This window comes from Aulonocara sp. 'chitande type north' Nkhata Bay, linkage group LG12, assembly GCF_057382095.1.
Source record: "Aulonocara sp. 'chitande type north' Nkhata Bay isolate Kocher_YH1m ecotype deep benthic linkage group LG12, A_spYH_male_GT1.1, whole genome shotgun sequence".
Lineage (NCBI taxonomy): Eukaryota > Metazoa > Chordata > Actinopteri > Cichliformes > Cichlidae > Aulonocara > Aulonocara sp. 'chitande type north' Nkhata Bay.
This window is the reverse complement of record NC_141355.1, coordinates 31,760,792-31,787,459: the sequence shown is the minus strand read 5'-3', so window position 1 is coordinate 31,787,459 and position 26,668 is coordinate 31,760,792. Positions and strand designations below refer to the sequence as shown.

The window sequence follows — 26,668 nt, the reverse complement described above, 5'->3', positions numbered from 1 at the left end:
CTATTGCATTCGTTAAACTGATTTGCATTACATTAGACTGCTGATTTATTGTGGATGAATGATATTGTTTTATGATGTTATAAGAAATACTGTTTGCAGAAAGTCATCGCCTTATTTGTCTGATTAGAAGAGAACAGAATATACTGGAGTTTTCTGCCCCAACTCAGCAGGAGCAGATAAACGGGGAGCCAAGGTCGTAGCTTAGGCGCCGTGTGAGAGAAAAGCATGTGAATGTTTAGGCTTTTATGATAAGGTGGGAGAACCAGAGGCTATAAGAGTTTGAGCAATGCTCCACCATTTTGAGATCTGAGGCTGTCTGCATCAGTGTCCATCTCCCACGTGTGTGATCATTAAAATCATCGTTTGACTTGACCCGGCCGGACCAGTGTTGTTATTGTGGTTTTTCTCTTGTCTCCATCCCCAATATTTTGAACCATAACACTTTCTACCTGCTTCATCTAGAAGGAAGGGATACAGGCTGGAGATGGGCCCCCCTCAGACTCCCGTGTGTGGAAGAGAAAGCCTAAGAACCAATCTGCAATCTGGTCATCAATAAGACTTCTTGAAACACAGCAAAACGGGAGAAGACGGTTCAGTTTATCAGCTGCTACTATAGTAAATTCAGCACCAGTACACGTCCAACCGTACCTCCGGCTGATGAGGCTGGACAAACCTATAGGTTTGTACTTGTATGAACATCACATTGTTGGGTTGTCGTGTCTTCATTCACTCACCCCAACCAGTCGCGACAGATAGCCGTCCCTCCCTGTTAAAAGGGAGTTTTTCCTTCCTACTGTGACAAAGCAAGCTCATGTACTCAGGTTTAACTTCAGCAGGTCATTATGACCATGTCTACACATTCATTTTCTGCTATGCAATGATTTTTATCTGTGTCAGTTTAAAAGAAAAATATTGATATCTAGAATATTGCAGAATTTTGACTTTATTCCAAACATGCACTCTTTAAGCCCAGAACGATTTTTAGCAGCATTTTCACCATGTTAACAAAACAGAACAAAACAAGAAGCTATATAACATTAATACAGTCTTCAGAAAACAAATGGCTAAAATAAGCACATCATCTTTGACCTTGTAGAGCTATTAACTGGCACTAACAGGGAAGCATCTTTGTAAGCATGTAGCCCTAACTCATGATGTAGATAATAATTGTTAAAATTGTTCTTTGAAAGAATCCTACCAAACTGTAAAACTCTTATGTAATTACTGTGTAAGACAATGAGTCTAAAATATCTTGCCCCTGCATTTTTTCAGTGTCACTGCACAGATGCATCTAAAACCAAACCACATTTAAAATGCCACCAGATTAATGTAGCTATTGGCTGCACATTCATCTCTTTGTGGGCTTTGTTTCTGTTCTTATCTTACTTCCTTGTTTAATTCCCTTGAAATTCATTGCCTTTTAATCATAGGGACATGGCTGCTGTACCTCCCCTGTACATGGAGCATTGCTTTGGCTGCTAACCCTGGATGCTTCCCAGATCTGGGCATGCTCACACTGTTTGGTACAGGTGCTCTTCTCATGAGAGGGGCCGGCTGCACCATCAATGACATGTGGGACAAAGACTTCGACAAAAAAGTAAATGAGATTTTCTTACAGCTGACTCCAAACAAAGAACAGGACATGTTTTTGCAATAAAGTAAATTAAACTTCCATTTCTAAGCAGACGTTAGACTTACCTGTGTCACTGTCACTCCCCTGCTCAAAGTGTTTATTTTTCAGCTCTGATAAATTGAAAGTGTTTGTGTTTTTGCGCAGGTGTCCCGCACAGCCTCTCGACCAATCGCATCAGGAGAGATTTCTCGAATGCAGGCGCTGGTCTTCCTGGGAGGGCAGCTCTCGCTTGCACTTGGGGTTCTTTTGTGTCTCAACTATTACAGGTACTCAGAATCAATTTTATGTATGAACGTTAATGACATTTTATTAAGAAAATATAAATAGAAGAATAGGAACAGGTATATAGGTTAGATTAAATCCTCCGAGTCATGAGAAAAAAAAATTAGTGCAACAGTTGAACTGGATCACAATATTACTACAGTGTGTTAATTTTCATAGTGTAACTAAAAGTGATTATTTATCCAGTTATTTTGCAGTCTTTCCCTCACATTGTTCAAAATGCTCTCACAGTATAGCTCTGGGTGCTGCTTCTTTATCTCTTGTTATCACCTACCCACTGATGAAGAGGTTCACTTACTGGCCACAGTTTGTGTTGGGTATGTGCTGTGTAAAGTTATCTTGTAGTGTTCTTTGTCTAGAGTTAATATTTTACAGATTATCAGAGCTATAGCTGTTCTCTTGTTCTCTTCTCTCACTTTAGGACTCACTTTCAACTGGGGCGCTCTGCTCGGCTGGTCCGCTATTAAAGGCTCTTGTGATTGGTCCGTGTGTCTCCCGCTATACTTCTCAGGAGTGATGTGGACGCTGGTATATGACACAATATACGCACATCAGGTAAAGTAGTGGGCCTGAGAGATCGCACCACTTCGTTCCTATTAAACACAATTCTTTCCTTAAACCAAAGGCTGAGTGCAGTAAATGTAAAAGAACGCTCTCATACACCAACACTACCCTGAACCAATGATACCTGGCAACATGCTTTTTTTAATGCCAAATTCTGACACTGCCATTTAAGTGTTGCAGCAGAAATCATGACCAAGGTCATCAGCACCAGACCAGGAAAGCAGTTTTTCCAGTCACCTGTTGTCCAATTTAGCTTGCAAATGATAGCTTCAATTTCCTGACAGGAGCCCCCAATGTGCTTTTCTGCTGCTGTAGCCCATCGTGTTGTGCGTTGAGAGATGCTTTTTAGCAGATGTTCTTCTGAGTGGTTATTTGAGTTAACCTTGCCTTCCTATCAGCTTCCTTTCTGTCCATTCTCCTCTAACCTCAGACATCAATAAGGGATTTTTGCCCAGGTGAACTGGTATACATAATAAAGTGACTGTTGAGAACCTGTAAATTTAAGAAGAAAGGAACCGAGAAACTGAAACTAATTTAAAAACAGTTTAAACTGTGAGTACATGGTAGCTGTTCCTTTATATTTAAGAAATGCAGTTTAAGGGATTGCAGTTTACTGTGTTTACTGATGTTTTTCTTTGAGGTGAACATGAGATTAATGTGTCCTATGTTCATTCAATCAATCAATCAATCAATCAATCAATCAATCAATCAATCAATCAATCAATCAATCAATCAATATTTATAAAGCACTTTTCATACAAAAAATGTAGCACAAAGTGCTTTACATAGTTAAAAGCAGCCCACCCCACCCTCCAACTCACTCCCCACACTCTCATTAACATAAATGATGTGAATACACACATATCCCCCCCCCCCCCCCACACACACACACACACACGCGCACACTTAAAGAGTAAAAATTGGGCTGGGTTCACATGAGCCAAGTGAGGAAACACTATAACAGGGAGCCGTCTGCACCGAGAGCCGGTCACAGACCGCAGCCTCCAGGCTGGGCACACAGCAGGAGGGAGGCAAAGGAGCCCCCCAGCCAGGCTGAGAGGACCCCCAGCGACCCAGCAGCCACGGTCGATCACAGCCCCGGTGCAGAGAGCCCCCTCCGAGGAAACACTGGAGATATGCCACAATAGGCTATATACAGGGTAAAATGATAAAATAAATAAGAAGGGGATACAATATAAATATAAATAGAGTAAGAAGATTAAAAAATGGATAAGAATAAAATCAATAAATATTAGGTAAAGCCTAAATTAATAATAAAATAGCAGGATAGAATAAATAAGCATAAAATAAATAAACGCTAAGTAAAAGCTAAATTAAAAAGGTGGGTCTTGAGCCTGTTCTTAAAAACATGTACGTTCTCTGCGGCCCTGAGCTCCTCCGGCAGGCTGTTCCACAGACGAGGACCATACCACTGAAAAGCTGCCTCTCCGTGAGTATGTGTCCTGACTTTAGGGACAATCAAAAGGCCAGTACCAGAGGACCTCAGGGTCCGCGAGGGTTCATATGGTAAAAGCAGATCTGAGAGATAAGAAGGCCCAAGACCATTAAGACATTTAAAAACCAATAAAAGAACTTTAAAATCTATCCTGAAACACACGGGGAGCCAATGCAGCGATTCTAAAACCGGTGTAATGTGGGCCCGCCCTCTGGTCTTCGTCAGCACACGAGCTGCCGAGTTTTGCAAAAGTTGTAAAGTTGAAATATTCTTCTTAGGAAGACCAGAGAGCAGGGCATTACAGTAATCAATGCGACTGGTAATAAAAGCATGCATCAGCATCTCCGTGTTGGCCCGAGAGAGAATTGGGCGGACTCTGGCTATATTTTTTAGATGATAAAATCCAATTTTGGTTACATGTTTAACATGTGGGATAAAACCAAGCTCAGAGTCAAAAATAACACCCAGGTTTTTCACTTGTAGCGAAGGACATAGTGAAAAGGCCTCTAATTTAGACAAGAGTTTCTCTCTCTGAGCCTCAGGACCGACAATTAAAACTTCAGTCTTGTCCTGGTTAAGCTGTAAAAAGTTTTCTGCCATCCAAGATCTTATATCCAAGATACAGTTAAAAAGGGCATCCATTGGTCTGGTGTCATCAGGAGACACAGAGATGTACAGCTGCGTGTCATCAGCGTAACTGTGAAAGTTCACTCCATGCCTCCTGATGACACTGCCGAGAGGGAGCATATACAAATTAAAAAGTACAGGGCCTAAAACCGACCCTTGAGGCACACCACATGTCATTTTATGGATCTTAGAGGAGCATGTATCCATACTCACCATAAAAGTTCTGTCAGAGAGATAGGAAGTGAACCAGTTGTGTACAGCACCAGAGAGGCCTACCATGTGTTTCAGTCTGTTTAAAAGAATAGCGTGGTCTACTGTATCAAAGGCTGCGCTTAGATCCAGTAGCACCAGGACTGAGAGCTTTTGGGCGTCCCAGTTACATCTAAGATCATTTAAAACCTTTAGGAGAGCCGTCTCTGTGCTGTGGTTCACCCTAAATCCAGACTGGAATATCTCCAGGATCTTTCTATCATTTAGAAAATCATTAATCTGAGTAAAAACAAGTTTTTCTAAGATTTTACTTAAAAATGGTAAGTTGGATACAGGTCTGTAGTTATTAAAATCATTACAATCCAAATTGCTCTTCTTCAGAAGGGGCCTCACCACCGCCGTTTTAAAGGCAGCAGGGAAGACACCCAACTGAAGAGAGCAATTCATCATGTATAAAAGCTCAGCCTCAAAAAATCCATAAAGTGTTTTAAAGAGTGAAGAAGGGATTGGATCTACAAGACATGTGGTGGGTCTCACTGTGGAGAAAACTTTCTTAAGGTTCTCAGCATTAACCAGGACAAAGCTGTCCAGTGTCTCCTCAGGTACAATCGAGCCCGCAGATGTGTTTACAAACATATCGCGATTAGATAAAATATCAGATCTGATGGCGCTGACTTTTCCCCTGAAGTGGTCTGCAAACTGCTCACAGAGTGAGTCTGTGGGGGTTCTTTGGGAGCTGTTAAAATCAGGGTTAAATAAATGATCTATGGTGGAAAAGAGGACCTTGGGATTATTTTTGTTATTACTGATTATTTTGGCGAAGTATGAATTTCTTGAATTCCTTAATGTATTATTGTACACTTTAAGTTGCTCGCAAAATATTTGATGGTTGATAGTATTTTTATTTTTCCTCCACCTCCTTTCTGCTGCCCTGCAATTTCTTTTGAGTTTTTTGACTTCTTCGTTTCTCCAGGGTGATACGTGTTTTACGTTAATGTTTTTGGTGGTGAGTGGAGCAACGGAGTCAAGGCTTTTTTTCAGTTTGCTGTTGAAATGATTAAAAATCAAATCGCAGGGTGCAGGTAAAATCGCAGGGGGGCATTCGTCTAAAACCCTGGTAAAATTTGCAGCCACTTCAGAGGTTAGATAGCGCCTCCTCACAGTTCGCACCGAGGTCTCCCGCTGAATAAAACCGGTGATGTTAAAAAACACACAGTAGTGGTCAGAGACAGCCAAGTCAACAACAGAGGACACGCTGGTGGACAGCCCATGGGTGATGACCAGGTCCAGAGTGTGTCCTCTGTTGTGAGTCGGCTATGACGTGCTGGGTAAAATCCAAACAGTGAAGAATGTTTAAGAATTCTTTTGATGCAGGGTCAGAAGGATGATCTATGTGCAGGTTAAAATCACCGGTTAAAATTATCATATTATATTTTGAATGTATGTTTGTTAAAAATTCTGAGAATTCCTTGATAAAAGCAGCACTGTCTTTAGGTGGTCTATAAATTGTGACAGATAAAACTGGAGGGCTGCTGAAAACAATAGCGTGGAATTCAAAAGTGGTAAAATGATCAAGTAAAATTTGTTTGGAGGTGAGTGTGTTGTTGGCTAAAGATGCAGTCCCACCACCTCTCTTACCACTTCTAACAGAAAAAGAGAAATTAAAATTTGGTGGGGAGGCCTCAGTGAGAACAAACTGGTGCATCCGAACCCAGCCATGTTTCAGTTAAAAATAAACAGTCAAGTTTATTATCTAAAATTAAATCATTAATAATAAAAGACTTGTTCAACAGAGAGCGGACATTTAAAAGTGCCATGCTGATTGAGACTGGTGGATTTTTGACAATAGAGTTGAATGGATGTTGATATTTTTGAAGAGGCCGGAGGTTATTAATGTTTTTGGAGTTACTAGATTTATGATAATTCTGTTGCTCTCTGTTTGTGATTATGACGGGTATTGTGTTGACTGTGGGAGAGAGAGGTCCGAGTCCAGAGTTTTGTGTATTACTGTTAAAAGTGGAACAAATATAGGAGCTGGGACCAGGGGAACATCAGTCAGTGGCAGACAGATCTGCAGGTAATGTCAATTTGGGGTAGTGACAGGGCGATGTGCGGGAGTGCTGTACGCCAAATGCCAAATTGGCGGACAGCAAACGGCGTCCCCAGGCGTTGAGGTGGAGCCCGTCTGCCCCAAAAAGATGCCTCCTCTCCCAGAAGGCATCAAAATTGTTAATAAAACCCACGCCGTGGGAGACACAGGCGGAGGAAAGCCAGGTGTTAAGGCTGAGCAGCCGGCTGAAACGGCCTATCCCTCTGCCACAGGTGGGGGTGGGCCTGGAGATAAAAGCACTCACCTGCAACTGACCAAGGAGGCTGAAGAGTTGGAGGAAGTCCAACTTCAGCAGCTCAGATTGCTGTTTGGGGATGTCATTGGTGCCGATGTGGATGATGAGCCGGTTAACCTGTGGGTGGGATGCCAGAATGTTGGGAATTCTGTCCACTATGTCAACAACAGTGGCTCCCGGGAACGACAGCGTGAGCGCCCCCCTCATCCGCACGTTCCTGACGATGGAATCCCCGAGGACCAGCGTGGAGAGAGGAGGTGCTACCGGGGGCTGCTGGCCATCTGAGACGCCCGCGCCGCGGCACCGGGGGTGTTCAGATGGAGATGCGCCAGCCGGACTGCGTGAGTGACTCCCAGGTAGCCGCGCCGTGGGGCCTCTTCTCCGAGGAAAAGCACAGCTCTCCGCGGTGAGTTTGCACCACAGCGTCGGGTTGCCCACCGCGGCTCCGGGGGCGTAGTGGTGGAGATGGCGCAGACCTCAGCGACACAGCGGGATGGCGAGGGCTAGCGGTCAGAGGAGGAAAGTCCACAGGATCCAGGATGTTAAAGTAGGGACCTTGATTGACTATGACCTCGTGTTGTTTTGTCTTTCATAAATAGGATAAGGAGGATGACATCAAAGTAGGAGTCAAATCTACTGCACTGAGGTTCCAGGAGCAAACCAAACCCTGGCTGAGTGGCTTCGTTGTGGCCATGATGTCTGGACTGGTATTAGCTGGGGTCAATGCTGAACAGACTCTCCCTTACTATGCTGTACTCACCGGTGTAGCAATGCACCTGACAAACCAGGTGAGGATCATGGTCAACTTTAATACAACATTTAAATGAGAAACATGCACAGATTCATGTGTTTTAAGATTAGGTTTTCCATTGAAGTATATTTATTTTCTTCTCTCGTAGATTTACACATTAGACATCAACAAACCAGAAGACTGCTGGAAAAAGTTTGTTTCAAACAGAAACCTTGGACTGTTGTTGTTTTTAGGTATTGTTGTCGGGAATTTGTGGAAAGAATAAAGACAGACTCTGAAGAAATGAACAAGCCTTCATATAATTAGAGACGATGTTTTATTACATTTGTGTGTTTTGTTTTTTATGAGAAGCACTCTTTTAACAACTTATGTATTTTCAAAAATTCCAGCAAATCTAAATTGAAATTGCTGCAATAACTTTGACCACCAGGGAGCAGTATGATTCCTCCTACCTGATGAATGTACTGTACGCCAGTGGCCTCATTACTTTGTTTTGGTCCATAAAACACATAAATATCTGGGTCTTTGCGCGACATCCTTCATAAGTCACTGGTTGACATTGGTGCTCTTTGTTTTTATTCTGGCCAGGCAGCATTTACCCACTTTACCTGTGCTTATGGGGCGATCGTGGCTCAAGAGTTGGGCGTTCGCCTTGTAATCGGAAGGTTGCCGGTTCGAGCCCCGGCTTGGACAGTCTCGGTCGTTGTGTCCTTGGGCAAGACACTTCACCCGTTGCCTACTGGTGGTGGTCAGAGGGCCCGGTGGCGCCAGTGTCCGGCAGCCTCGCCTGTCAGTGCGCCCCAGGGTGGCTGTGGCTACAATGTAGCTTGCCATCACCAATGTGTGTGTGAATGGGTGGATGACTGGATATGTAAAGCGCTTTGGGGTCCTTAGGGACTAGTAAAGCGCTATATAAATACAGGCCATTTACCATTTATGTGTCAGAAACCACTTCCAGTTATTAATTATAGGACTTTGGTGAGAGTCGGCATGTAGATCTGCAGACTTTACTGGTTCTTTTTAGTGCTTTTGCAACATGAGACTGCTCTCACCCATGATGTTTCAGTACTCTAAAACTTTTAAACAAATTTTAAAGAGAATTCATTTACATCCAGTCCAGTGAAAAACTAAGTTCAAGGTTCAAGGTTCTTTATTATTTGTCACATGCATAGTTACAAATAATAAAGAACCTTGAACTTAGTTTTTCACTGGACTGGATGTAAATGAATGTCCAGTGAAAAAAACTAAGTACATCTAAGTACATCTTCCAATATAGAAGGTATGTTTAGTTGCAATAACTTAATCATTTTCTCTATGAGTTTATCAGTTCCTTACATTGTTGTAGAGGAATTTCGGCCCACTCTTCTTTACAGTGTTGCTTCAGCTTGATATTTGCAGGCATTTGTTTATGCAAAAGTTTCTTAAGATCCCACCACAGCAATTGAATCAGGTTGAGCATGAAAAGGGGAAAAAACAAAGCTTGGACACTGCTAGCACGGCGCCCACACAAACGCAAAGCAGGGGCTGAAGCATAGCTGAATATGTTTCCAAACCAACTTCATTCTAAGCCAAAGACTAGAAAATACAGTGAAGCATAACTTCCCTTTGGTTTCACCTGCACAAGTCCAAGGTAGGTCTCCCCTGCAGAATTGGTTTTCCCTTCGTCAGGAGCAGCGCTGGGCTCTCCAAATCACGGACAAACAGCTGATACTGCCACGATTTGTTCCCCCCCATCTAAATCACGGACAAACAGCATCCCACAGTTGTTTATGTTTTTAAACCCATTTTGCACAGAGGCATTTTTTTTTTGAAAAATTTATTGATAGCAATGTTGAATATTACATAGGAAAAAAACAACTACATGTAAAATAATTACACCGTGACGCCTCTGCCTTTCTAAATGGAGGGACAGTAACTGCGTGTTTATATGTAAGCATGTAAAACCTGAAGATAGAGACAAAATACTGTTAATCTGAATAGCTGCCATTCTGCAATTCCTCTCATGTAAACAATAACATTGCCCACAGCCTGACATGAATAAAGGCACATGCCTTTAATGTTGCATGACGAACTCTGTATTCCTCGTCCACACATAAACACAAAAGATGAGTTTAAAAAAAAAAAAAATCTCAGTTTTCGGTGATTTGAAACACCATTTACGTGTGGACGAAACAGCTGCGTTTTCAAAAATACCAGTGTAGGCGTGGACGTAGTGTAAAAGAGTTAGTAGTTTATTTTCTTACTACCAAGGTTATTATTGCTAACGAAAACTAACGAAATAATGAAAACTAGAAGTGAAAAAACATTTTCGTTAATGGAAATAAAAATAAAAACAAAAAAAGGAAAACTAACTAAAACTGTAATGAGTGTTCACAAAACTAATAAAAAATTAACTGCATTTATAGCAAAACTGTGTTTAGTTTTCATTGATGTGTGCGTGTCATACAATAGTCAAGGGTGAAAATGAAGTTTAGTTTCCAGATTTTTTTTGCTGTCTAATTATGCCAGCAGGTGGCAGTACGTTAGTCGAGTCGTCTGTGTTGCTGCTCCGTCCACGCGCAGAATCATGTCAGGAGAAAGCGCCAGATTCCAATTTGGGATTACTTTGAATATGACTGTGTTTTGGATAAAGCAAGTGTCTTGTAGTGGAAAGAGACAAATTATGAGGGACATTTCTAAAGGGAAAAAAATTCCCACAAACCTTAAAGTGCACTTGAAAAGCTCACACAAGAAGGCTAACCTAGCTTACCATGAGAATGTAAGGGAGCACACTCAACCCTCATCCCCAGAAAACAGAAGCTAACCCCAGGCAAGGCAGCGTGATGCATCCCGATGGTAGCTGGAATCGCAACATACTCAAGGATAAGCAGAAGAGAATGACTGATATGATGAAACTGGGATTTTGTTACACTTAATTATTGCAAACACAACTAAAACTATAACTGAAACTAATCAAAACTAAACTGAAACTAAGGATTTTCAGAAAAAATAAAAACTAAACTAGCAAACAATTGGTAAAAACTAATTAAAACTGATATAAAATTGAAAATCTGAAGTCAAAACTAAATATAAAATAAAAACTACTGAAAATTGCAAAACTATTAAAACCCTGCTTACTACCTGCAGATTACTTGTATTTGCTCAATTGTTTACTAAATGTTTGAGGTGTGAAATAAACCGCAATTGAGCAAAATATGGGTGTGTGTGGTTGGAGGATGTGTTAGTGCGTGCGTGCGTGGGTGTGTGTGGTTGGAGGATGTGTTAGTGCGTGCGTGCGTGGGTGTGGGTGTGTGTGGTTGGAGGATGTGTTAGTGCGTGCGTGCGTACGTGCGTGCGTGGGTGTGTGTGGTTGGAGGATGTGTTAGTGCGTGCGTGCGTGCGGGTGTGTGTGGTTGGAGGATGTGTTAGTGCGTGCGTGCGTGCGTGCGCGAGCAAGGGGGAGGGGGCGAAGAACACTTTTCTGTAAAACAAAGGGGGGCCCAGCAAAAAAAGTTTGGGAACCACTGCCATAGAGGATGCCAGGGTTGAAATCATGGATAAGATGTTTCAGAAAAAAGACAAGATAAAATCTAACCCACTCTAGCATTAATACTTGCATCAGCTTTAGGAAAACTACACCTAGAGGACTGGGTGGCGAGGTGAGGTTGATCCCCTCCATTAGAGTAATGAATTGTCCATAGGAATCCAAAGGACCACCAAGCAGTGTGGTAAAATTGAGGATGTAGTTGATTAGAGGGAGAAGCGTGACACAAGTCTGCCTTTTGGATGGTGTCAGTACGACTCGTTTCTCCTGAAGGTCCAAAGACACAGAGGTGATTCTCTGGGTGAGCAGCATCAAAGTGGACACTGCCAAGAACAGTCTGAAAGTGAAAGAGATATTGCTGTGATTAAATAGGATATCTGTATACATATAATGTTTTTACTTTAGATGTAAAAACATTATGTCTAACTTAGGCTAAGAGTTCATCTATAATGGTGAAGAAATGGCCTCTGACATTCATATCAGAGTCTTTTTAGTACATTAGCTGTTCTAGAGCTGTGATCACACAAAGTTGATTCTTGGAAACGGCATCTGAAAGGTTAGGCAACAACATAACAATTCTTGGAAACGAAACAAAGTCAACAGGCTGCTAAAACCACGTGATGTGGTTGAATGCTTCAAGCAACAGAGATTGTTTTATTGAAAAACACATGGTCGTTTTGAGTTTGACATATTTCACAAAAGTGTGATTAGGAACATTTTTGCCACTGTGTTTACAACCCTGTACGCGTTTGAAAACTGAAGGGACTGTGCTGTGTTCTAATCCTATCAAAGATCAGAACATAGCTTATATAATTGAAAGAGCAAGATAAATTGCTCAGGAGTTTCACCTCATCTCCCAACCGTTGTGGCAGACATCTGTCCCTCCCTGGAGGCTTCTTCCTGTTAAAAGGGAGGGTTACCTTCCCACCATCACCAAGTGCTTTGCCCATAGGGTATCATCTGATTGTTGTGGTTTTCTCTCTAATACTGTAGGGTCATTGCCTTACAACTTAAAGACCTCACTTTTGTGATTTGGTACTAAATTCAAATGACGATTTTATGTTCTACATTGTTATGTTTCTAATTTCATGATGCAAATGTGTTCTTTCTTATGTAAATATGATCTTTCTTAAAAAAGCCGTTGTCTCTGTTGTTCTAAACCTAGTAGATACTATTAAGCATTAGTGATACCTTTGAAGGTAATCGATGCCTGGATACCATCACGGATACTTGATTTTGAAATATGTGCCAAGCATGAACTGCACCTTCTTAAAGTATCCAAAAATGTACTGCTCTGGTCACAGGTCCTCATTCTTTTTAAAGGTGCCAACTTTCTGTAACTTGTTATAGAAGAGAGAGGGGTTTTAAATATTTTTTTAAAATAAATACCATAGAGATACCATACAAATCACTGCATGCTGCATTATTTATATTTTATACAACATCCTAACTCTGAACAGGCTTGATTCATACATCTGTACACCCTAGAGAATATTCACTTACGAAAGGTTCGGAGGATATAGCATGAAAACTGTCCCATATGTTTATGTAATTTGTAATGGCAGAGTGAAATCAAGATTAATACCTGATGATGACTGGTTCGTGCAGGTAGTATTCCCTGTTAGGGCTGCCACAAACGATTATTTTGATAGTCGACTAGTCAAAGATTATTTTTGCAATTAGTCGACTAATCAGATCATGCGTCCACTGGACGTAAAAGTACATCTTATTGCACCAGCAGCATCTGCTCTTATATAACTATCATTAGCTTACAGCTTTAAGTGTTTAAGGTCTGTGCCAACTAAAAATAAAGACAAGATGGTAGTTTATTAAATTTTAATGAAATTTGCAGATTGTTTCGGTGAAGTTTAATAAACTCCTTGCTATCTAAAATATAACAGGACACTGGAGTATATTCTCGAGAATCTCACACTTCTGATAATCAGCTGTCTGCTTGACGTTTATTCAGCTATGTAAAAACTATAACTTTAATCTCACCCAAACTGATTTACTCAGGAACAAATAAAATACTAAAAAAAGCTAAACAATAACATTGTTAAGTTATCTAAGTGACTTATATATGTTTAACCTGAGTAGCGAAAGACAGCGGTGGGTCTCAGGGCACTAGTGAGCCTAGCCCCCGGCTCGCTATCGAGCTAGTGGGTAACAGACGTCTCCGAAAACGTCGGAGCGCTTTTGAAAATATGTGGTTGTCTTGATAAACTGAGCAGATATTTGAGGTTTACACAGCTACATTCTCGCCTGAACATATGTTAAACCTTTATTTTGTGACCCAGAAAGAATAATAAGAGTAATATTAAAACTAACTAGCTGCCGCCGTTTGAGCTGGGCTGCGCTATGAATTCTGGGACACTGCTTCTTCTTCTTCTTCGGGGTTTAACGGCAGCTGGCATCCTTGTACATGCAGTGCTGCCATCTTCTGTATCAGTCCGTTATTACACTCTTAAATCCTACTACTTATTCCTGCGTCTTTTGTGATCTTACAAAGCTTCAAACGACGCGTCGACTATTAAATCAGTCGTCGATGATTTTGATAGTCGACGTAATCGTGACTAGTCGACTAATCGTGGCAGCCCTATTCCCTGTACTGTATAAGTAGGTGCCAGAAGGTTTGCCACAACATCTGCATAACAAATGCCCAGGTGTGGATACAGCTGTGATCTACACAGCACACGAGTAGAACAAAGGCAAGTGTGGAGGTGAACAGCTTGTGCTGTTATCCTGTTTGGTTTTCTCCAAACGTGATGCTTTGCAGTATCGCTAGACATCGCTATTGAAGCCTTTAGAGTCTCAGATGTAGCTCTTCTACATATATGTCTTTGGTTTGTCTGAGCATCTTCACCTTGTGCATTGTTTTATCACACATGTGAATCAGATCAATGAACTGCCAGACAATTTGTTTTTACAGAGGTCACCATACTTGCTGATGATTGTAGCATCTGGCTGTTACTTACCTTCTTACATCCTATAGACGCAAAGATTTAGTTTTTCCACACCGCTTCTGCATTTTGCTTACAAAAATGCACAAAAACTAATATTTCAATTCACTCATAATTTCTTTTTACCTTCAGGCTCTTGCAGACAATCATCATCCTTCATCCCGTCGTGGTCACCAGGCGCCTGATCTTGGTGTCGTTCCTCGTCTTCTGTGAGCATCTCAGATTCTTGGTTCTGCTCGAAAGGACCGTTCTCTTCTTCCTCCTTGAAGCATTCAGGAGAGTGCACTTCCTTCTTCAGACATTCTTCCTCAAGTACTGGTATTTCTGTGCAAGGTTTAGGTTCCTGTTCACTGATTTGCTGAGTGTGCACTTCTTCCTGCTTTAATTTTGTAAACGAGACACCTAAAATATCGCCGGTGATCATCTTAAGTTGTGCACAAGTGGGCGGGAGGGTTAACATATGTCTTTCAATTTTTAAACTCTCCTCTGTCCTCGTGTTATTTACATGTGCAACATTTAGCTTTGTTAAGGCTGAATTTGCCTCTATACCAACTTGATTCTTTGGATTCTGGAACAAAGGGAAGTTGCTCTCTTCAGCTAATGGGATATCACTTGCCTCAGTGCCCTTCTCCATCTTGACCGTTTTACCCTCATCTGCCTTGTTATGCATCTTGCTGTCATCATTGGCCAACTGTAAGATATGACGCAGTATGTCATCTTCTACCTTTGCCTCAATGTTCAGTGTTTTATGCTCAAGTGCTTTAACGTCTTGCTTTTGAGCTGGTGTTTCTTCATCCACTTTGAAATCATTTTCTGTCTCCATTTGTTGTTTGTCTCCAGATTCTGTGAATTCAGGTTGGGCTTGGTTTTCATTTGTCTGCCTCTCTTCCTCTGGATCGCCGTAATCCTCACATGGGGTATCTGTAATTTTCACTTCTGTTACACTTTGTTCCACATTTCCTGTCTCCATTTGTTGTTTGTCTCCAGATTCTGTGAATTCAGGTTGGACTTGGTTTTCATTTGTCTGCCTCTCTTCCTCTGGATCGCCGTAATCCTCACATGGGGTATCTGTAATTTTCACTTCTGTTACACTTTGTTCCACATTTCCTGTCTCCATTTGTTGTTTGTCTCCAGATTCTGTGAATTCAGGTTGGGCTTGGTTTTCATTTGTCTGCCTCTCTTCCTCTGGATCGCCGTAATCCTCACATGGGGTATCTGTAATTTTCACTTCTGTTACACTTTGTTCCACATTTCCTGTCTCCATTTGTTGTTTGTCTCCAGATTCTGTGAATTCAGGTTGGGCTTGGTTTTCATTTGTCTGCCTCTCTTCCTCTGGATCGCCGTAATCCTCACATGGGGTATCTGTAATTTTCACTTCTGTTACACTTTGTTCCACATTTCCTGTCTCCATTTGTTGTTTGTCTCCAGATTCTGTGAATTCAGGTTGGGCTTGGTTTTCATTTGTCTGCCTCTCTTCCTCTGGATCGCCGTAATCCTCACATGGGGTATCTGTAATTTTCACTTCTGTTACACTTTGTTCCACATTTCCTGTCTCCATTTTTTGTTTGTCTCCAGATTCTGTGAATTCAGGTTGGACTTGGTTTTCATTTGTCTGCCTCTCTTCCTCTGGATCGCCGTAATCCTCACATGGGGTATCTGTAATTTTCACTTCTGTTACACTTTGTTCCACATTTCCTGTCTCCATTTGTTGTTTGTCTCCAGATTCTGTGAATTCAGGTTGGGCTTGGTTTTCATTTGTCTGCCTCTCTTCCTCTGGATCGCCGTAATCCTCACATGGGGTATCTGTAATTTTCACTTCTGTTACACTTTGTTCCACATTTCCTGTCTCCATTTTTTGTTTGTCTCCAGATTCTGTGAATTCAGGTTGGACTTGGTTTTCATTTGTCTGCCTCTCTTCCTCTGGATCGCCGTAATCCTCACATGGGGTATCTGTAATTTTCACTTCTGTTACACTTTGTTCCACATTTCCTGTCTCCATTTGTTGTTTGTCTCCAGATTCTGTGAATTCAGGTTGGGCTTGGTTTTCATTTGTCTGCCTCTCTTCCTCTGGATCGCCGTAATCCTCACATGGGGTATCTGTAATTTTCACTTCTGTTACACTTTGTTCCACATTTCCTGTCTCCATTTTTTGTTTGTCTCCAGATTCTGTGAATTCAGGTTGGACTTGGTTTTCATTTGTCTGCCTCTCTTCCTCTGGATCGCCGTAATCCTCACATGGGGTATCTGTAATTTTCACTTCTGTTACACTTTGTTCCACATTTCCTGTCTCCATTTGTTGTTTGTCTCCAGATTCTGTGAATTCAGGTTGGACTTGGTTTTCATTTGTCTGCCTCTCTTCCTCTGGATCGCCGTAATCCTCACATGGGGTATCTGTAATTTTCACTTCTGTTACACTTTGTTCCACATTTCCTGTCTCCATTTGTTGTTTGTCTCCAGATTCTGTGAATTCAGGTTGGGCTTGGTTTTCATTTGTCTGCCTCTCTTCCTCTGGATCGCCGTAATCCTCACATGGGGTATCTGTAATTTTCACTTCTGTTACACTTTGTTCCACATTTCCTGTCTCCATTTGTTGTTTGTCTCCAGATTCTGTGAATTCAGGTTGGGCTTGGTTTTCATTTGTCTGTCTCTCTTCCTCTGGATCGCCGTAATCCTCACATGGGGTATCTGTAATTTTCACTTCTGTTACACTTTGTTCCACATTTCCTGTCTCCTGTTCTCTTGCAGTCTCTAGCAGCACAAGCTCCGCTTGTTTTTGCAGCTCTTTTTGGACAGTAGAGTTTGGTTTGGCATTTTCATGTTGAATGTCTGATTCGGAAGTCTGGCCAGGACTTTCTCCGTTGGTTTCCTGGCATTCCCTGATCTGGAGTGCACTTTTCTCTGTGGTATAGTTTTCTTCCAGGTTCTCAGCTTGCGGAACCTCATCACAGTCTGCAAAAAGGTCCTCCATTTCTACATCTTCTCTCTCCTTATCTAGCTGGTCCATGTTAGACAAATGTTCCTCTTCTTCTTCTGTTACTGGCACATTATCAATGCTTGCCTCCAGCTGATCAAGGCTCCCCTGACCCACGAGTTCATGATTCTTCATGACCTGCATAGACAGAATCAAGGTCCAAATTATGATACACTTTTCCATCACATTATATTGGGGTGGGGCACTGATGATGTGGAAGCCTCAAAAACTCATTTATCCAATATAATACACTTGGAGTTATGGGGTTGAGATAAGACTCCCAGTCCTATAGTTTATGGGAAGACAGACATGACATAGTAAACACTTTCCTTGTGAGTTTATGGGCTTAGTCACTGATTTTGGAAGCATACTGAATAAAACATTACTACAACTATTTTGCAAATCATGTTTAAATTGCTTAAAAATGTTGGATTATCTTTTGTCTGCTTACTGCATAGAGATAGCAGTTTCACTGTCAGCCCCTCTCCTTCTCACCACAACTTATTCTTTGAAATAGAAGTGGGCGGTATAAACGGTATACGGTAGAAACGATATAAATTTGGCCAACGGTAGAGATTTTGACTATACCGCTCTACCGCGATAGCGTATGTTGATGGTGTCATCAAGCTGCGCCTGTTTTGGTTGAAAGCATTGCAGCGACTAAAAACAACATCATCTGCAATTTTTACTGAGCGACAGTAATAGCAAAGAGACAAAGCACTTTTGGAATATGGGGATAGCCAAAAACCCCACTCCTCCACTTCCGTCCCATTGATTCATTAATGCTGAATTCTCTCGCAGCTGCTATATTCCCATGTTGTTGCAGTATATTAATGACTAACCTCGTATTGTGGATGGATTATCTCAGTTGTTCTCCTGACTGAAGTTTGGTCCGTTTACAGCATCCTGCCATGCAATTGCATTTGTCCCTAACCACTAGAAACCCTCACGTTAACTTTTATCGAGTGGGAAAAAGTTGGCATTCATCCTTCCGCTTCACTGTGCTAATGTTATGCTAACGTAGCTGTGTCGCTAGCAATCACGTAGGACATCATTATATACCAGCTAGCCCAACTTCAGTAACCTTACAAATGTCACTGCTGTTTAGTTTTCTGTCTTCATTTATGTTGGAAGTGATAGCAGAGCTGTACATTTAAATTTTTTCAGAAATCTCTCAGTCAGAACATGCTATATGATGTTTAGGTGGAAGCTAGCGAGCAAATTTCCTGCTAACTTCTAACTCCATTCAATTTAATAGATTCTGTTTTCATGGATGCCTGGATGTTAAACTTAATTGTTACACCTGGTAGAGCAGAAACGCTGATCATTTTATTAAAGATGAAAGAATTGCGATAGTTTGTAACTCTCAGTGACGCTGCAGTGTTTGACTTTGGGACCTGAAGTGGACGGAGTTTTGGATTACTCCGCAAGGCTCCTGACTACGGCAGCCGTAATGCTCCGGCAATCCATCAAGCGGTGCGCTTTCATAGCTCTCCAAAGTCGTACTAAAACATTTTTTGATTTCTACGCACCGTGTAACACAAAATCGGTTTGAGGTCAGTAAGCACAACCAGAATTCATACATAAGGCACACTGTCGATTTTTGAGAAAATTAAAGGATTTTAAGTGTGCCTTATAGTGTGTAAAATACGTTATACAGAAGAAAAGAATATATCCTGATATATATCGTTACCGCACATGCTTCAAATTATACCGTGATATGGATTTTAGGCCATATCGCCCAGCCCTACTTTGAAACTAAGATGGTTGTGGTGAAAATGCTAATCTTGGGGCATCAAAACACAATTTCAGAAACCAACGGATCGTGTCACAGTAGTTGTCCATGTCCATCTTTGACATTACTTATGGTTTAATCCCTGTAAATGTAGCACTTTTTAATAGCCAAGGAATTGGGGTAGGATATGCACTGCATCACTCCATTAGGTGCAACCTTAATCAATATTAAACCGATTTGTGGCAAAGTTTTTGGACTACAAAAACATTCAGACTAAAGGAATCAAATGGCCCAGTGCCAATGTCTCTGTAGCCAATGTGATATGTGAATAAAACCATTCTTTTGCAAAAGTAAGTCCACTGTCTATATGTAGCTTGTGAAAGTGATGCAGTGCTACTAAACAAGATACATGGTTGACATTTAAAAATGTCATTCTGATGAATTCTTTATGTTAATTTATATATCTATTCATATTTTTAGGATGTATGCTCCCACTCTTTCGTTGGCTACTCCCTTCAAATACCAGACATGTTGACATCTGACATCTAATTGCTGTTTACATTTTTTATAGGCTTAAATAACTTAATTCTTCATTCAACTTCATTTTCTCTTGATTTTCTAGATCTTCATGGTTATGACAGCAGTGTGTAGAACAAGAGCACCGTCCGCCCATCAGTTAAAGAGAATACCTTTTTTGACCCAAAGATGATGCCTTGATGGCAACGTGACAGTTTGGGGCGACGAACCTCTATTGGCACTACACGTTCCTCTGTAAAGAAAAAAAAAGGAAAAAAGGGAATGCTTATGTGACAGCGTCAGGTATCGGAAAGCAGAACACGTTCCTACAAATCCTGCAAATGCTCCAACATACCACGATGCAAGACAATGTGATCAATCATGTTGTTCTTGTTCTTAGTTTGGTACAGACAGAAAGGGCAGCAGAGGTCCTTCTGATGAGTAGGCTTTGACTGGCAGGTAGAGTGACCCGTCTCCATGTGCATTACCAGAGTTTTCCTAATGACAACAGGAGAAATCAGTGATAACATTGCAAATCTGTCGGTGTTTGGTGACAACTCGTGTTGAGTAATGAGTAGAAATGACAAATTCAAGATGTCTGTCAAGTCAAATACCTCATAAAACTCATCCAAGTTATTTCCATACATCTAAAATAATTGATAACAATGTCTAAATTTGAATAAAAGAAGCTTCTTCTTCAAAAAGGGTTCAAACAGCAGATAGCGTGGCATATTTGATTTAGCACACTTTTATGCCAGGTTCTCTTCCCGATGCCACCCCAAAGGGATTTGTGTCTCCTCCTTGAGGCAAATCAGGAATGCATTATGTCACCTGACTATAGAAACTAGTCAGATCCTGCGCATCTGTGATGATGCAGAATTAAAAGTATCAATTATTACTCATCCTGAATGCAAATGCGAGAATAAATGCAACATTTAAAACAAATGTGAAAACGAATATTTACTAGGGCTGCTCGATTATGGCAAAAATTATAATCACGATTATTTTCACTGAAATTGAGATCTCGATTATTTGACGATATTTATTTAACAATAACAATGTATTGAATAATGACTAAAGATTGTCAAAAAATAATATAAAATAGTGTGCAAATACTGATAACAGTGCAAATGTTTGCAATATAAAAAATAAATGAAAAATGTAAACATCTATGTTTAGTGAACTTTGCAGTGTTGCTCTGTGGTGCAGCTACGACACTGTAGCAAAGTTTACACACTATGTCTACTTGATCCACGTCTGACTCCGCCAACCCATAATGTTTCCACACCACTGAAGTTTTTTTTTTACCTCTCTTTTCAACCAACAGCAGTCACTCTCCTCTCCAAATAACTTCTGCTTAGCTTTCGGAGCTTCCCTCGGGTCCTCTTAATTGTTGTGACACGTGTTCGAAATGCAGAGAGGTGCGCTCGATTTGCCACACGGAGCAGCGCGAGAGTAAAGCACGAGGGAGGGGCTAATAATCGGCTCAGTCATTTTTAATGATCGTTTAAAGCCCAGATCGTAATCGTGATTAAAATTCGATTAATTGAGCAGCCCTAATATTTACATAAATTTTTTTTTTTTTTTTTTTTTTAAATCTTGAGATAAAGAAGCTTTTCTGCAAAGGTTTTCCAATACCCAGATAGGCACTGTACTTTTTCAGACTAAACAAGACCAACTGTTAAAATTTCCATTTGGCTATGTTACTTTTTAAGTGAGCCCACAAGAAGAAGAAGAAGAAGAAGAAGAAGAAGAAGAAAAAAGCGTGGCAAAATGGTGTGACTGCTTTAATATATGAGCTTAAATTTGTCTATTATCAATACTTTTTTTTAGTTTAGTTTTTAACAATAAAAAAAGCCCAAAGTTCTTACTTGTGTTTTAATCCAGATGTGGAGCTATTGTCCAGTTTCTTGATGGCTGCCAGGGCTGCGTGGCTGTGCTCATGGGAATGCAAGCCTTTCAATGACATAAACATCCGGCCGCACTGTTTACACGTGTGTTTGTCTCTATTCGATTCTAGTTCTGGCTGCTGTACATCAGAGAGTTCTGATGTAGCGGCGCTCTGTACTGGTCTCCCGTTCCAACGATTAACCTCGTTCACAGTTTCCAATGTGGTCATTTCATCTTGCCTGCAGGGCTGGAAAAAAAAAAAAAAAAAAAAAAATCACAGTAATGGTCAAATAACACGAGTAGATCAGAAGACAAAGAGCGTAGACAGGAATTACAGCGTCAACTTACCTCGCTGGATTCTTGCTCTAGTGTTGTGCTAATAAGCGACTCCTTTCTCTGCGCAGCCTTGGCCTTCTCTAGCATCCTTGCTCTGTGGCGATCCATGTGATAACACACCATTCGAATCCCATTTAATTGTGTGTTGCAGTGGTCACATTTGTAAACCCCTGTGTTTTTCTTTTTCCTCAATCCTAGTGACAACACAGTAAAGTCCAATTTCCACTCTGAGCGGTGAAAAGTACTATAGTGGTCAATGAGCAGCTGCGACGACTTGAATGTTAATTCTGGACATTTCAAACATTTAACCTTTGTGCTGTTGCCTGATTTAAGTATTTTGCTGGGAGAGTTCCATTTACGCTTATATTTCTCAAGAAGTTTGTAAATACTGACTGCATCCAATTTGTGATAATTTTTGTAGTGGCGCTGGAGGTATTGATATCGTCCTTTATAGGTGCACATCTGGCACTTGTACAACTGTTTGTTGCTGCAGAGGCCGGACAGCAAAGTTGATGGGGATGCCTCAGGAGTTTCCGTTTGTGGAGCCTGTCTACTTTTCGCAATTTTTACTCCTCTCGAAGTTTTGTTTTTCACAGAGGCATCCTTCCGTGCTGAGCCCTGAGATGTGTGAACCGGCTGGCTTTCAGTGTCAGTGTGCTCATACACTTTTCTGTCATGATGAACCATCTTACAGTGAGCATTGAGTTTTGTCAGTGATCCATGGATTTGTGAACATTTTTTACACAAGTACCCTCTTTCATTAGAACGTCTTCCTAAAGTACAATTGACCATGTTTGATGCAAAGACTTCACCTGTCTCAAGTTCATCTGCCCAGACTACAATTGCTGGATGCTTCATTTGACAGTGAGTGAGGGTCCCTTGGGAGCTAACATTCACATATGGACACTTTGGACACTTGTAGATCAAGAGGCTTTTTTCTGCTGTTATGCTAGACTTCAATGTCTTATGCAGACGTTTTTGGAGCTGCTGTTCTGGTTTTTGTTCTTGTTCATATCTTTCAATTACAGCTTCCGGGTGTTTCAATCCACAGTGAATGTGGAGACCCTGTTTGCTATTAAAATTTGCAGAGCAGTAAAGGCACTTGAACACTTTGGAGGACAATGAGCCAGGTCTGTCACTTTGGTCTTCCACCCGCCAGCTTGCGCTTGTTTTCTTGGAAAGTTCTGCACTCAAAGGATGAACCATTCGGTAATGGTGTGCCAGATCTGACAAAGAGTTAGATTTAAAAGAGCATCTTTTGCAAGACAAACCAGCTTTATTTTGTCCGGATCTTTGGGATAGCAATCTGTTTTCAGTGCCACTGCCTCCACTCTGCTCTAGATCAGGCTTCTTCTTTTTACAATGGACCATTCCAGGACCGGCATATAACTGAAAATTTACATACTCAACGCAGGGGACACGTCCTAGGTGGCGTTCCTCGTAGTGCTCATAAACTGCTGCAGCTTTTTCATGTCTGAAAACACAGAATTCACAATAATAGCCGGGCTCTAATAATCCTTGTCTAAAATAATATCTTAAAATATCTGTGACTGTACGCTTTACTTTGTGAATTTTCCTTAAATGCGTCTTCAGAGCATATATCACGTCAGTTTTGTATGCGCATGCGTAACAGTTCAGGGACCTCTTTCTGTGTGGGGTTGTCACTGAGGGTGTTGCTGAAATGACCAAAGACTTTGAATGCTTCCTTGTTTTTTTCTTTTTCATTTTCAGCTTGAGGATTTCCTGAGCAGCTTCTTCATTTTGAGTGGATGTTAGAAGAGATTTCTGTGCCTGATCGTGGATCTTAGATGTATGCAGAAGGACTTCTGAAGTCTTCGCCTTAAATCCATGATGTATTCTGCTGTAATGGTGCATTACCCGATCCAAAGTACTATGCCTGTAGTTACAAAAGTGGCAAAAAAATGCTTTTTCTTCGCCTTCATTTATTATAGGAGGAGGTAGATGGGAAGAAGAGGAATCCTTTGCATTTGCTTTCCTGATTTCATCATGGATTAAAGCTGTATATTCAAGAACACACTTAGTGCTGGAATTACACTTTCGATGAACCTTAGCCTGATGGATAATTACTCCTTTTACAGACGGATTTCCAAAGTTGCATTTGTGGCAGTAAAACAAGTTTTCTGGACATGCGTAGGACTTGTTCTGTCTCTCTCCTGTTTCTGAGGCATCTGCTGTGTAATCCTCCTTATACAGATCTTCTTTTTCCCTACACATCTTCACTTGTTTACTAGTATTAAATTGGGAAGATGAAGGACTTTTTGACATCTTAGATTCACTCTGACGTTTCTGCATCTCAGCACTGTACCCTAGGACATCATCAGTACCTATTGGTGCATCCATAGAATGTTTTGCATAGTGATGACCAAGGATACTCTTAACCTTGGTACTTGTGTAACTGCAGAACTGGCAGTAAAATGTTTCATTTGGTAAACTGGATGAGGAAATGTCCAGTCCAGTAGTAATTTCATTACTGGATTTTGTTGGAAACTTCGAAGATTCCCCTTTCGTGGTTTGGGAAGATTCTGAACGATTCTTACAGGCTTCTGGTGTGGTCTCTGAATGATCTACTACAATCACAGAATCTGAACACTTCTCAGATGTCATCTCTGATGCTGCATGTGATGTGGGACAAGCGGACTGTTTGATTTTATCTAATGTGATTACTTCATCTGGGTGGCTTTTTTGGTAGTGAACATCTAGACTCAGCTGAGACGATTCCTCTTGGCATTCAGACATTGAATATCTGCAGAACAATAAGGAATTCTCCACTTCATATGTTGCATGCTTTGCCTTGTAATGTTCTTTCAAAGACTTCAATAGATTGATAGTAAATTTACAAAGAAAGCATTTGAAAACCAAACTGAGGCCACATGATTTCATGGCAAATACATCTGGGGCATCTGGATGATTTTCCAAGTAGTGCCTCTTGAGGTCAGCTGTGCTTAAAAACTCAACTGGACACTCCAAGCAACGAAAGGTGGCACTGTGATCACTTGCGTCCTGAATGTAGACAGAATTGTATCTGATATAAGGGTGGTCACTTTGATAATGGGCAGAAATTCGCCTGATGCCTACGTCACTGTAGTCACAATGTTTACAAGAATACACTTTTGCCGCGTCTGCCTCGTCTTCATCTTCGCTGACTTCGCTGCTGGATGACTGTTGTCTATTTTCTTTTTCTTTTTCCGTGAGCATCTCTTCGTTATCCAACTTGGCTTTTTTGACAGGATGACCTTTTAAACTTTTACCACTGGATCTCTTCACAGCACTGTCAGGAACAGTTTCCTTTCTGAATTGTTCCGGAGTTTTAGTCAAATCAGTAGTCAAGTCAGTGTGCAAAAAAGGGTACGACTTACTTCCGGTGATATCTATCACAGACTTTGCTGTGACTTTAAACACACCACTACTGTTTGGACAGGAGCTTGAAGGAGATTCCTGCAAAATTTTCAGGTCCTTTAATGTGCAGTTTGCTTCTGAGGTAGAAATATCTGAAAGAACTGATGGATCTTCCGATGTTCCTGCAGCTTCATTGTTCTGGTTTGCTGAAATGACACTTAAAGTGCTGTCGAGGTTTTCTGAAATGATGACACCTCCTGACACGTTAGGATTTTCTGAAGTTTTGTGACACAGTTCCTCGTGTTCACTTAAACCATCCCAACTACAAGCTTTAAAATCACACCTCTGGCATTTAAAATTATCTCCTGAACTGCTGCTCTCTGTGTTGGCTTTGTCAGTCCCAGGGGATAAACCAGCCTCTCTGAGAGAAATTTCTGTATTGAGGCCATGCACCTTGTTAAGGTGTTCAAAAAGGTACACCTTGGATTCGAAGATCAGCACACAGTGACTACAATGGAAAGCCTCGACTTGGGATTCTTCAGTGACTGCTTGGCTGATGACTTGCTTGATGTGGCCAGAGGTGGAGCACTCCACTGTATCTGAGGGGGCAGGCAACAGACCAGTATAGATCAGCATAGGTCAGTATCTATTCACAAAGACGTTGCATACCTCTGTGATACATACCGTTTTCCATCTTGCATGCCTCTTTTAACCCACAGCCTTACACATTAAGTGACACACCTAGACAACTGAAAAAACAGATTATTATTTTTCTCAAGGCACAGAAGCAGCACAACATAATCCGACGCTACTTCGTTATCCGTTATTAAGTTATACACACAAGTGAATACTTAAAGAGAGCGAGAGAGCGAGATTGTACGCTTTGCTAATATTATCTTTAAATATGGCAGCACAAAGAACTCAACACCTCTATTTAACTTTCAGTGTAGCATATTCAACAGGAAGGAGACGTAAAACGAGTCAACCGAATAAACAGATCCTACCTATTTTAACAAAATGCCGAGATGTGCAACTCGCTAAAGTGCGCGATGCACGCAAGGTTTTTACTCACGCATGCACACAAAAACAGGACAAGGCTTAGGAGGCACCGTTTTGAACCGCTGCTGGAGGTCGCATGAACACGGAGCACGTTTCCGCCATTTTTCAAGCGTGTGTGACTCTCCCTGGCCTGTGCTTCCCCCACCGCAACAAAACATCTTCACTTCCGTAGAATTCACCAACCCTTCAAAATAAAACTACCTGAAAACTACCTCCGCTGTGTAAGTAATTAAAATATCAGTTATAATGTTATTTACCAGCAGTTACACGAGATTCGATATAACGACAGGATATTTTGGTTTAATACGAACTAGGATTTCTTAATTGTATTTTTTTAAATTTTATCAATTTGATAAAAAAAAATATGTGTTTGTTAATATTCACGAAAACGTATGGAGTTTTTTGTTGTTGTTTTTTTTACTTCCACGCTTAGTTCATTGTGAAATCTGGGGA

General features: G+C 41.1%; 2 protein-coding genes across 4 annotated transcripts; one reads left to right on the top strand and one right to left on the bottom strand.

The window, feature by feature from the left end:
* The first annotated feature begins 26 nt into the window (after window positions 1-26).
* Window positions 27-8,478, top strand: coq2 (coenzyme Q2 4-hydroxybenzoate polyprenyltransferase). The gene is made up of 7 exons (XM_086315104.1): window positions 27-679; window positions 1,431-1,597; window positions 1,778-1,899; window positions 2,147-2,232; window positions 2,337-2,470; window positions 7,717-7,905; window positions 8,017-8,478. Exons 1-7 carry the CDS (start codon window positions 658-660, stop codon window positions 8,131-8,133), a joined length of 837 nt encoding a protein of 278 aa, XP_086171230.1. The 5' UTR covers window positions 27-657; the 3' UTR covers window positions 8,134-8,478.
* Window positions 8,479-9,630: 1,152 nt separating this feature from the next.
* Window positions 9,631-26,388, bottom strand: LOC147317781 (uncharacterized). Of its 3 annotated transcripts, none has more exons than XM_086315102.1 (8): window positions 26,229-26,388; window positions 25,841-25,905; window positions 21,812-25,755; window positions 21,445-21,710; window positions 19,929-20,071; window positions 19,747-19,826; window positions 14,478-17,460; window positions 9,631-11,728 (listed from the first exon to the last, which is right to left on the bottom strand). In XM_086315102.1, exons 2-8 carry the CDS (start codon window positions 25,848-25,850, stop codon window positions 11,703-11,705), a joined length of 7,452 nt encoding a protein of 2,483 aa, XP_086171228.1. In that variant the 5' UTR covers window positions 25,851-25,905; window positions 26,229-26,388; the 3' UTR covers window positions 9,631-11,702. The 3 variants fall into 3 exon arrangements, with proteins under 3 accessions (XP_086171228.1, XP_086171229.1, XP_086171227.1); XM_086315103.1 differs by having other exon boundaries at window positions 26,266-26,352; XM_086315101.1 differs by lacking the exons at window positions 25,841-25,905; window positions 26,229-26,388 and having other exon boundaries at window positions 21,812-25,792.
* Between the last annotated feature and the right edge of the window lie 280 nt (window positions 26,389-26,668).